The 12621-nt window shown below is 46.4% G+C and overlaps 1 protein-coding gene across 1 annotated transcript; it reads right to left on the reverse strand.

Annotated features, from left to right (window-relative positions):
• Positions 1 to 3154: 3154 nt before the first annotated feature.
• SMIM35 (small integral membrane protein 35) lies at positions 3155 to 12042 on the reverse strand. The gene is made up of 4 exons (XM_081538057.1): positions 12006 to 12042; positions 5249 to 5365; positions 3965 to 3998; positions 3155 to 3254 (listed from the first exon to the last, which is right to left on the reverse strand). Exons 1-4 carry the CDS (start codon positions 12040 to 12042, stop codon positions 3155 to 3157), a joined length of 288 nt encoding a protein of 95 aa, XP_081394183.1.
• Between the last annotated feature and the right edge of the window lie 579 nt (positions 12043 to 12621).

The following is a 12621-nucleotide window of genomic DNA, read 5'->3' on the forward strand; positions in this document are numbered from 1 at the left end:
GACTTGGAGCCAGATTTCCAGACACTGCTCCCTCGCCATTTCTGAATGAGCCGGAATCAGCCCCCAACAGAAACATGTGAAGTCCAAGGTAAAGAAAGCTGCACTAGCCAGTCAGACAACGGAAGTCAGGAAAACGAGGGGGAGGCAGAGAGGACAGGGAACACGTCAGAGGACCCAAAAAGAGGAAGTGGCCCAGTCTCAGTTCCGCTCTCCAGAATAGGAAATACCCTCCATTCTCCCAGCCTTTGGCAGCTGTCCCTGTCTCCCTACCTGAAGCCATCAAAGCTGGGGCCAAGACCACCTGGGTCCTGGACCCTAGCCTTTGAGGTTTCCCCAGGTCGCTGAGTTCTGAGCACTTTCAGGAGTTAGGGAGGCCCTTTCAGGGCTGCGGACCCGGGATCCACACTGAGCAGGGCACAGCTGAGCGTTTATTGAGGCTGGACACCCCCTTGGGTTAAGCAATGGGGCTCAGCCCTCAGAACTGAAATACAAGGAGGAAGGATACCAGAGTCAGCCCGTAGCCCCTCCCCCCACCTCTCCCAGTGGGCCTTCAAGGAAGGGAAGGATCCAGAGTCTAGGGGGCCACCCCCCACCTCCATCTACTCAGGAGTAGAGGAGCTGGGGCCCAGCCGAAGACCTCCAAAGGCAGAGACTTGGCTTATTAAGTCACAACCTGGCTCTGTCGGGGGACTGGCCCCCAGGCCCCAGGAAAGAGGATATGAACTGTAAGGTCCTGCCCCTTCCTTCTTCCTTCCTTGTCAATCTGTTAGAATCTGAAGCAAGAAAGAAACCAGGCTTCAGAAAAGAGACGACAAGAGGAAAAATGTGACTTTTCTCCTCACCTATCATGGTCCTGGGCCTCTGTATATCATTGGCCTTGTTCTGGGACATCATCAGGGAGACCAGTGGCTGGTAGTTCTAACTGCTGTTTTCAGCAGTGGCAGGGCCCCCATTAGACCCTGCTCCATCCACAGCTACCCCAGGAATTCAGTCCCTCTGGACTGAACAATGCTGCATAAAGTACCTACTAAATTGACATCCCAGGGCTTCCCAGGTGGCGCTAATGGTAAAGAACCAGTCTGCCAATGCAGAAGACACAGGTTTGATCCCTGGGTTGGGAAGATCCCCTGGAGAAGGAAAGAGCAACCCACTCCTGTATTCTTGCCTGGAGAATCCCATGGACAGGAGCCTGGCCATGGAGGAGCCATGACAGGAGCCATGGATCACACAGAGTCAGACACAACTGAAGCAGCTTAGCGTGCAAGCTGACATGCCAGTTTGGGCCCCACCTCAGGTCCAGTAGGATATAGATTGGAGGAAGGAGTAATGACTCATGAACAAACTGTTCTCCTGTCCACTAAGCTATACTTGGTTGTTGATTTCCCATGTGCATTATCTGGTTTATTTCAAGCTAATCTAGATTCCGCTTCCCCATTCTCACCATTTCTGGTCGACTTTCCACATTACAAGGCAGGCCTTGTGCAGGAAATGGAGTACATGGGAGAGACAGTTATCTACACCAGGCCCTCCCCATCACAGGAACCTAAAAATAAGAATGTTTCTAGACTATTCTCAGCACTGCCCTCAAAATTGCATGGGAGGCACAGAGGCTGGTCAGTAGCAAGGGAAACAGACACAGGTGGTGGACAGATGTGTGGGAGGGCATGAGGGGCTGGGGAGTGAGGTGGGGGGACTTGCGGAAAGTGCCAGAACCAAGGGCAGAGCAGGGCAGGGCAGATTCAAGGCCTAAGCTCAGTATACAGCTCTCAGGGGAAGTTGGCTTCTCGTAGGAAGGTTTAAAAGCATCTGGAATGACCCTTCCTCCCACATGACTTTGCCTGTGGAGGATATGACAGGTTTTCTGGCCCTGGTGTCAGTCTCCCAGGGGAAGTGGCCGGGGATGCCCAATGGAGAGCTCCCCTCCGGAATCTCCAAGCCCCACCCACGCCGCCCAGCTGGGAGGGTTCTGCTCTCCAGGGCACCTGGAACCTGGGGGCACAGGCTCAGGGGCCCCCAGGAACCAGCCCCTCCTCCTCAGGAAATGGCTGTCTCTTGGTTTCTGTGAGAAAGCCGCTGTGACTTCACAGACTCTGTTCCCACAGGTCTGACTCTCCTGGAGACTCTCCTGCTGCAGGCTGGGGTGTCCCAAAAGAAGACTCCTCAATGTTCACAAGAGGGGCCAGGCCAGGCCTTGAAGACCCAGGGGTTGAAGGCAGGGGAGCCCAAGAGGGGCAGATTCTGAGCCAGGAGCCTCCTCCTGCAGGAAAAGATAAAGGGACGTGACAAAGAAATGAGTCTTGGAAAGGATTCCTCTAAACCAGGGCTCCCCAACTTCCGGGATCTAAAGCCTGATGATCTGAGGTAGAACTGATGTACTAATCATAGAGAATAATTGCACAATAAATGTAATGCTTGAATCATCTCGAAACCATCCCCCATGCCCATCTGTGGGAAAATTGTCTTCCACGAAACCGGTCCTTGATGTCAAAAAGATTGGGGACTGCTGCTCTGAACCATCACATCTGGGCAGAGGGAGAAACATATAGAGGAGCTGAGTGTGGGGTCCTATCTGGAGATGAGAGAGAAACCAAACCAAGGGTCTGTGAGGGACTGCTGGAAGGAGAAAGTGTTTAGATGGGAGAAAGCAACTGTGATGCAAAGAGGGATGGGCTTGAAGGCAGGTGAGGAAAGGTCATGATCATGGGGTTTGCTAGCCAGGAAGGAGGGACAGCTCCTAGGCTTAGAAAGTTCAAGAAGTTCAGAAGCTCTACAGCGATGCTTCTTGGAGAGGGTGGCCATCTGGCACCTTCATCTCAGAGTAAAGGGTTGAGATAGAAAGCTCCATTCTAAAAACTTCCATCTGATTAGAAAGGAAAGAAAGGCATGGATCAGGAGGACAAGAGTAAAAGGAGCGACCTAGTGCTAGCGAGAGGCAGGGAGAGCATGATCCCAGGTCTTTGCTCCCAAGATCATCTCCTACAGCACTCACTCCCCGGAGGATGAACCACATCATCTGTGGGTTCCAAGCCATCTTTGGTGCTAGGCTTGGGTGCCTGGACCACCTGAGGACCACACTAGGACATCAGACTCACTCAGGAGCTCACCAATGTTCCACTTACCTCTCTGGGGCTCCAGAAAGTTGACACTCCCCTCATCAGACCAGCCTGTCTGAGAACTTCATGTAGCCTCCATCTGAACTGCTAATGTGGCCACTGATGGTGAAGGGAGGACCCATCTCCAGATCCTTCAGGTTCCTGAGAAAGACCATCCAATCAAGTTACTGGGGCTGAGAACCTGGCCTCTCTCTGGGACCAGAGCTGGGAAGAACTTCCAGCAGTGACTCACAGACTCGCTGACTTATTTTCCAGAATGAGAGTTACCCAAACCTCGGGCCAGATAAGAAGCAGGCCTGCTGTGTGGTAGAGACCAGATGAGACGACTTATCACAGGAGGACTTTCTGAATCTTCTTGCAATAACTCAGGACACTCCCTGAATCCCCGATTGTCTTCATTTGCTCCTCTCTTTGGACAGCATGTTATGTCTGAGATTATATCTGTAACCAGGCAGGTGTCCACCACAGGCAGTTTAAAGACAGATACTATGCCCAGTTATCTTTGTACCCTTAGAAACTAATGTCACAATACCTACTGCAATAGAACCTTTACTGAATAAATGATGGGTGAGTGAACAAATGAATGGATGGATGAATGGATGATGCCCACCCAGGGATGAATGCTAAGTAGTTCACTGTCATTAGGATCTTTCATGTCCTGTCTGTGTTCAAGTTTTCTTCCATGGAACTTTCTACACGGACCCTGCTCCATCCTTTTCTCTTGCTTGCTCAGAGACATGGGGAGGAGACCAGGAAGGTAAGTAGTAAGTTTGAACTCCATCTTTGATTCTTTTCGAGCATATATAGCCCCCCACCCCCATCCCACTCCAATCTGCCCTGAATCTACTCACCGGATTTGGTACAAGTTGAAGACAAAATTGGGCCCTAGAAAGACAGAAAAGAAAGGGTTGGTACTTCCAGGGAGAGCGACCCACCACTCTCCTGGGAGCATGCGTTCCTCCTTCACACCTGTCTGGGAGGTATGGGGTGGCTTGGCTGGGCCTCAGGATGTCATGGGAGGTTCCCAGGCTCCTTCAGTGTCTTCTTCCTGCTCCAAACTCATGGGTACTTTCCCTTCTTTCTAGACAGAAACACCAGCTCTTTGAGGATAGATCCTGCCACTGGGGATCTCTCCATCAAGGACACTAATGACTCTGGGAAGGAGGCTAGAATCCAGACTCCACCACTTTCCAACTCTGTGACTCTAGCCTCATATCTTCTGTTAAAAAACACACAGAGACTAAGAATTTCATCTTCACATGGAATTTTTTTAGAAATCACATTAGGCACAAGTATGTTGGCACACAGTAGGTGCTCAACAAACATCCATGGAAGCTGTTGAATTTTATTGCAGATCCAGGAAATGTTCTCTGCTTCTTGGGACTCTAGTGCGTGCTAAGTCACTTCAATCGTGTCTGACTCTTTGCGACCCTATGGACTGTAGCCCACCAGGCTCCTCTGTCCACGGGATTCTCTAGGCAAGAATACTAGAGATGGTCACTGTGCCCTCCTCTAGGGATCTTCCCAACCCAGGGATGGAACCCACGTCTCTTATGTCTCCTGCATTGGCAGGCAGGTTCTTTACCACTAGCACCACCTGGGAAGCCCCCAGTTCTCTAGTATGCCTTCCCAGCTCTCCTGGGTCCTATGGGAAATGCAGATGTGAATCAGAGTTGGGGGCACCCCCAGCAAATTCCAGGAGATGTCCAGTGGGGCTGAAGCATCAGCAAGCTTAGGAGAAGGCCCCGAGACACACAGGCAGGGGAAGAGAGAACAAGGAGCCAGAGGTAGAGAAGAGACCTGGAGCTTGGCCGGTCTAGCCCATCGCCCTTGGCCTTGGGGCTCACACAGGCCTGGGAGATGGATTCCTGTGAGTTCTGAGGGAGGAGGAAGCTGACTGCTTGCTGGGTGTGGGAAGAGCCCCACCCCCTCCAATAAAGGCCCCAGTACCCTACCCCCACTGCCTCAAGGGCTCAGCCACCCCACCCAAGTCTTCAACCACTTGCCGCCACCACAGGAAATATTTTTGCATGACACCATTCTAAAGAGTTTGCTGCCCCATCTGGCCTGGCCAAATGCCACAGAAGAGGAGGGGCTGGGCTGAGCTGGGGTGACAAGGTCCGGCGCTCACTCACCCTCCCAGCAGTACCCGCGCTGGTACCACTTGGCCAGGCTGTAGCCCAGGATGGACACGAGCAGCAGTGACAGCCCCACACAGAGGATCAGGCCCAAGGTGCTGATGGAATCATCACCTGCAGAGACACACAGCCTTCGCCCAGCTGCCCAGAGCCCTCTCGCAGTCCCGGACTCAACTGATTGCACCCTGTTCCAAGTTTCCTCTCCTCCCACCTCACTGCCATCAAAATGACTGTCCCCTAAGAATCTGGATCTTGGGGACTTCCCTGGTGGTCCAGTGGTTAGGACATTGCCTTCCAATGCAGGGGTGCGGGTTCGATCCCTGTCAGGGAGCTAAGATTCCCACGTGCCTCACGGCCAGAAAATGAGAACATAAACAAATGAAGCAATATTCTAACAATTTCAATGAAGACTGTAAAAATGGTCTACATCCAAAAAATCTTCAAAAAAGGAAAAAAAAAATGCTGCTTTGCACATTGAGGTGCTTATATCTTTAAAAAAAAAAAAAAAAAAAAAAGACTCTGGATCTGGGCTAGCTGGTCCAGCTCAGCTATACTAAGATGTCAATGGCTGATATTTGATTTTTTTTTTTTCGAGTTAGCTTGTTGTTCCAAAGTAGCAGTCCTCTGACAGTAGAGATAATTTGGAGCTGGGACACCTTCCTGAAGCTGCAGCTTTCTACTTGTTGATAAAGACACTGCTCTTTGGGGAGGAGCCCAGGACATCTCTGCAGGAAGCAGGAAAGGCAGCCTGAACGCCCCTGAGAGCAGAAACATGCAGATCCTCAGTCCTCTCCCCACAAAACCTTCATGTGTGGTAACAGGGTGTTAACCCCCTGGGTTCTGTTTGCTGCTTATACTTATCACTTCTTCCCTTTTTGTGGTATGAGCTCTCAGCTAAATTTGTATTTTATTTGTAAAGCCACATCGAGAAAAAGAGAGAAAGAGAAGGAAGAAGAGAGAGATTGGAAACCTAGTGAAGCAGAAGCAGAGTAGGAAGCCAGATTTGCAGGGAGAGGCTGACCATGGAGGCAAACGGGGATGATTCAGCCCTTCCCAGGGCATGGCAGGAAGAGGAGGGACAGCCCACTCTTGCTGGGTGAGGGGCCGGGGGTGTGGAAAAATGGACTAATTCCCCATCTACAGGGCCTGGCGTCCTCAGGCTCTAGAGGTGCTGCCATGAGGCCAGGAGGTACAGACTTTGGTGTACACCAGGCTTGCGTCTGAAGCCCACACCCATCATTTGTAAAATGTGGGACCTGAGTAAATCCCTCTCCCTCACTAGACTTCGATTTGCTCTTATGAAAAATTACCATAACAATAAATACACATGGAGTTGTGGTGGTGATGAATGGAGATGCTGTATACAGAGCACTTGGGCGAGGACCTGACATACAGGAAGTGCTCAATAAATGTTGTGTGTGTGTGCTCAGTCATGTCTGACTCTTTGTGACCCCCTGGACTGTAGCCTACCAGACTCCTCTGTCCAAGGAATTTTCCAGGCAAGAATACTGGGGTGGGTTGCCAAATCCTTCTCCAGGGGATCTTCCTGACACAGGGATTGAACTCGTGTCTCTTATGTCTTCTGCAATGGCAGGCGGATTCTTTACCACTAGCGCCACCATCATTATTGTTGTTGTCACTACTATCATCAAGTGATGAGACTGTTTTCTTTTTTTCTTAAATTTTATTTTTATTTATTTTTTAATGCCAAAACATTTTGTACTGGGGTACAGCCAATTAACAATGTTGTGATAGTTTCAGGTGAACAGTGAAGGGACTCAGCCATCCATATAATGTATTCATTCTTCCCCAAACACCCTTCCCATCGAGGCTGGCATGTAGCATTGAGCAGAGTTCCATGTGCTATACGATAGGTTTCTGTTGGTTATATCCATTTTAAATACAGCAGTATGTACATGATCTTCCCAAAGTCCTTATCTATCCCTTCACCCTCACCCAGCAACCATGAATTCATTTTCTAAGTCTGTGAGTCTCTCTCTGTTTTGTAAGTAAGTTCATTTCTTTTTAGATTCCACATATAAGGGATGTCTTATAATATTTCTCCTTCTCGGACTTACTTCACTCAGTATGACACTCTCTAGGTCCACCCGTGTGGCTGCAAATAGCCTTATTTCATTTTTTTAATGGCTGAGTAATATTCCACTGTGTATATATACCACATCTTCTATAAGTATTTCACAATTTCCCCCACCCAAAACTTTCCCTCTCTCTTTCCCTCTCCCATGCCCCTGACCCTTCTTCCGTTACAGCAGCCAAGTTATCCTCTGAGAGAGTTTGACAGCCAAATGCAGAGAGATAGTGTCTCTCCTCCTATTTTTAGATACCAAAAGCCCAGGTCCTTAGAAAAATGGGAAGGATTCACAACACAGATGAGAGATGAACAGAAGGAAGGTTAGTGTTCTTGTTATACTAGGGAAAAATTTTTAGCCTGGGGGAGGGGAAGAGAGAAAGTGAGGTAAGGTGAGAGATGGGGAAGGGGGGGAAGCACTGAAAAGATGTCAGTCGACTCCAGAGAGAAAGTCCTTATTCCCTGAACTGAAGTGGAACCCCAGGGAGGCAACAGAATTCTTAGAGTTGTGGGATCTGAGAGCTGGGCTGAGTCCCAGAAAGACAGCAAGAGCCCAGTAAGGAGAGTGTTAGCAAGCTCCTGGGCAGACAGAGCCTTGGACAGCCTTGAAGAGTTGCTGTGCCCTCTTATGCTTTTGTTACTGTTGTTCAGTCCCTCAATCGTGTCCGACTCTTAGCAGCCCCATGGACTGCAGCAACCAGATTTCTCTGTCCTCCATTATCTCTCAGAGTTTTCTCAAATTCATGTCCACTGAGTCAGTGATGCTATCTAACCATCTCATCTTCTGCCACCTCTTTCTTTTGCCTTCATGCATGGAAGCAATCAAATGATTTCTGGGTCCCTACAAGAGGCGGGAAAGTCACAGAGGGGCTCTCCGGACCTGAAGGAGTTAAACGTCTGGGACCTAGGAACACCTCTGCGGCACCTGCCTAGCTGACGCTCAAAGCCCAGTCCAAGGGACTACCATCACATGTGTGTCAAGTGAACAGCGGGTACAAGGGGCTATACACCTCTCCCTCACTCATTAAGCCTCTGAGTAAAGGAGGAAACAGAGATCCTCAAAGCCACTGATGGCAATCTCTGTGCCACGTACTTGTTCTAGGTGCTTGTATTACAGCAATAAATAAAACACAAAAATCCCTGTTTTCATGAAGATTATATTCCAGTGGAGGGAGACAGACAATAAAAAAAAAATTAAGAAATAAATTTTATAGTATATTGGAAGACCACACATACTAAGGAGAAAGAGATAAGCAGAGGAAGAAATGGAATGCATCGTGAAAATGAGAGTAGCCTTAAATAAAGGGATCAGAAAGACCTGTAAAATGTAACAATTGAGAAAACCACACTTTGGGTGAGAGAAAGAACAAGCCAGGTAGATAATCAGGTAAAAAGTTTCTAAGAGGGAGCAGCAGGTGGAATTGAGGCAGGAGCACATCAGCCAGGTGCTAGAAGCATCGGGGAGCCCCGAGTGATGAGTAGGGACTGGCAGTGGGGGAGAGCAGCAAGAGATGGGGTGGAAGGAGCCAGATTACTGCAGTGCTTTGAAGGCAACATGGGAGTTTGGTTTTTCCTCTGAGCAAGACAGAGAATTTTGAGCAGAGAAGTGACATGATTCGAGGTTTTCAGAGGACCACTCCATCAGCTACCATATTAAGGGTAGATGCAGCAGGGGATAATGATGAAGGGAGACAAGTCAGGAGGCTATCGCAAAGATCCAAGCAAGAGATGATCATTGAAGAGAAGTAGTGCCAACATACTGAGAGGCCAAAGTCAGAGAGAGATCACCTATGTGGATAAGAGAGAGCACAACAGTGACCCAGGAGCTCAAGTCCAGAGGCAGGTGGACAGATAACTCAGCAAGGCATGGTGGTAACATTGTAGTGTTTATGGAAGCTGGGGTTTTGAAAGGTTCCATCAAAGAGAAATATCAATAACCTCAGATACACAGATGACACCACACTTATGGCAGAAAGTGAAGAAGAACTAAAGAGCCTCTTGATGAAAGTGAAAGAGGAGAGTGAAAAAGTTGGCTTAAAATTCAACATTCAGAAAACTAAGATCATGGCATCCAGTCCCATCACTTCATGGCAAATAGATAGGGAAAAATGGAAACAGTGAGAGACTTTATTTTCTTGGTCTCCAAAATCACTGCAGATGGTGACTGCAGCCTTGAAATTAAAAGACACTTGCTCCTTGGAAGAAAAGCTATGACCAACCTAGACAGCATATTAAAAAGCAGAGACATTACTTTGCCAACAAAGTCAAAGCTATGGTTTTTCCAGTAGTCATATATGGATGTGCTGCTGCTGCTGCTAAGTCGCTTCAGTCGTGTCCAACTCTGTGCGACCCCATAGACGGCAGCCCACCAAGTTCCCCTGTCCCTGGGATTCTCCAGGCAAGAACACTGGAGTGGGTTGCCATTGCCTTCTCCTATATGGATGTGAGAGTTGGACTATAAAGAAAGCTGAGCGCCGAAGAATTGATGCTTTTGAACTGTGGTGTTGGAGAAGATTCTTGAGAGTCTCGAGGACTGAAAGGAGATACAACAAGTCTATCCTAAAGGAAATCAGTCCTGAATAACCACTGGAATGACTGATGCTATAGCCGAAACTCCAACATTTTGGCCACCTGATGGGAAGAACTGACTTGTTGGAAAAGACCCTGATGCTAGGAAAGATTGAAGACAGGAGAAGAAGGAGACAACAGAAAATGAGATGGTTAGATGGCATCACCAACACGATGAACATGAGTTTCAGTAGGCTCCGGAAGTTGGTAATGGACAGGGAAGCCTAGTGTGCTACAGTCCATGGGGTCACAAAGAGTCGGACACAACTGAGCAACTGAACTGAACTGACCAAAGAATTCTGCCCAGGAGTAGAAAGTACCCATAGGAAAGCTGCTGCTGCTGCTGCTGCTAAGTTGCTTCAGTTGTGTCCGACTCCATGCCACCCCATAGACGGCAGCCCACCAGGCTCCTCTGTCTCTGGGATTCTCCAGGCAAGAATACTGGAGTGGGTTGCTATTTCCTTCTCCCCACAGGAAAGCACCAACAGGTAAATCACAGCCTGCCGAGACCTGGCTGGTGAGAGAAGAAGATATATTATTTCTCTTTGCTACCATTTGGTCCCCACCCCCAACAGTGCCATGTGGCTTAGATGTGGCTTACAGACACATTTAATTACTATCCTATTTTACCTCTTTATCTTTGTAGAATACTCCTTTAACTAATACTCTTTACTTATTCTCCCTTTTGCATACCTTTAAATTTTTATTATAAAATATTTCATGCACACAAGAAGTATACAGAAACACATGGTGGCTATCCCTGTGCCTACTACTAATCTTCAAAGAATTCTAAAATTTTATCATTCTTGCTCATTATCTCAATTTCAGGGTAGTTTTCTCCTACCTCTCCAAGTAACTTTTCTCCCAAATTTGGTGTTTAGCTTCCCTATGCATGATTCATTTTCCCCAAACTATGTCTATATCAATACATATTTATTTATATATAGAAAGGGGGGATATATATGTGGCATTGTTTTGCATGTTTTCAAACTTTATAAAAATGACAGATTACTTCTACTTTCAGCTGCCATGGAATAAAGGAGGCCAGATATACTCTCTCATCTTAAATAACTAGAAATCCAAATAAATACGTAAAAAAGCAGAGAAAAGTAGTGTAGTGCAAGATAGTGCTGCCTGAAAGAAGGAAATGAAATGAGGTATGATGCATGATTGTTGAGCTTATTGCATGGGGTGAGTTTCCAACTCACAGCACAGGGGGGACCCCAAGAGAGTCTTGGGTCTTGCCAAGGGAGGTAATAAAGACCATAAAGAAGACAGAGCACCAAGAATTGATGCTTTCGAACTGTTCTGCTGGAGAAGACTCTTGAGAGCCCCTTGGACTGCAAGGAGATCAAACCCTGAATATTCACTGGAAAGATTGATGCTGACGCTGAAGCTCCAACTTTGGCCACCTGATGCGAATAGCCGACTCATTGAAAAGACCCGGATGCTCGGAAAGACTGAAGGCAGGAGGAGAAGGAGATGACAGAGGATGAGCTGGTTGGATGGCATCACTGATTCAATGGACATGAGTTTGAGGAAACTCTGGGAGATTGTGAAGGACAGGGAAGCTTGGGATGCTACAGTCCACGGGGTCACAAACAGCTGGACATGACTGAGCGACTGAACAACAACAACATTTAATGCTCTAAATTTATTTCTAAGTACCACTTTAGCTTCATTCTGTTAGATTTGATATGTAACATTTTGACCTGTGTCTGATCCAGACGTTCTGTCATTTCAACTGGAATTTTTCTTTAATCCATGAATTCTTTGGCAGTGTCTTTTTAGTTTCTAAATATATGGAATGAGGTTTTTGTCTTTTTACTATTTATTTTGATAGATGTTGGTTATAGCATTATGGCTGATATTCTATAAGAAATTAATTTAATTTCAATAATGGCTCAATATTTTCATCTAATTCATGAACTCAAAGTAAAGCTTTTAGAAGTTCATTTTGCATAAGGTAAAATGTCTGAGATTATTGTGAATGTTACTGAAAATTTGGTTTAAGAGTTTAACATTAATGATAAAGTTGTTTTTGCATTTTTCATACTTTTTTCATTCTGTGCTTCAGTCTTGGATATTTTTTCTCACCTATTTCGTACTTGACTAGTTCTCTCTTGAGCTGCATCTAACTTGCTATTAAACCATCCTTTGTGTTCCTAATTTTAGTTATTGTACTTTTCATCTCCAACATTTTGACTTATTTTTATAATTTTTAATTCTTTGTCAATTTTTCCATCAGGTCATTTATTTGCTATACCACTTTCATTTATTTTTTATTTGTTGTCCTAATATGAATCTTTAACTGATCACAGTCACATATAAGTTGAAAGTAAATGATAAAGATATATCATGTAAAAAATAATCAAAAGAAACCTGAAGAAGGATAAAAGAAGACATTTCATAATGATACAAAGACTGATTCATCAAAATGGAATCCTAAATGTGCATGCATATTTATTATATAGCTTTAAAACACAAGAAGAAAAAAGAAATGGACAGCTAAAAGAAAAACTAGACAAATCCTTAATTGTCATTAAAGAATCCAACTCCTCTCTCAGTAATTAATGGAACATGAAATCAGTAAGCATACTGAAGACACAAACAACACTACCAGCCAACTTGATCCAGCAGACATTTATAGAACACGACATCCAAAATCTGTTGGAATACATTTTTTCCAAGTATATATGAACCATTTATCAAA

Source organism: Giraffa tippelskirchi, chromosome 11 (assembly GCF_054371585.1).
Source record: "Giraffa tippelskirchi isolate mGirTip1 chromosome 11, T2T-mGirTip1v1.2.pri, whole genome shotgun sequence".
NCBI lineage: Eukaryota > Metazoa > Chordata > Mammalia > Artiodactyla > Giraffidae > Giraffa > Giraffa tippelskirchi.

Excerpts from the sequence above, each read along its gene's own strand:
- SMIM35 (XM_081538057.1), bottom strand. The coding sequence starts at position 12,042 with ATGCAGCTCAAGAGAGAACTAGTCAAGTACGAAATAG. Across the intron at positions 3,999-5,248 it reads GCGCGGGTACTGCTGGGAGG|GGCCCAATTTTGTCTTCAAC; the intron begins GTGAGTGAGCGC and ends CTGTCTTTCTAG. Across the intron at positions 3,255-3,964 it reads TTCAACTTGTACCAAATCCG|GAACCTGAAGGATCTGGAGA; the intron begins GTGAGTAGATTC and ends GGTCTTTCTCAG.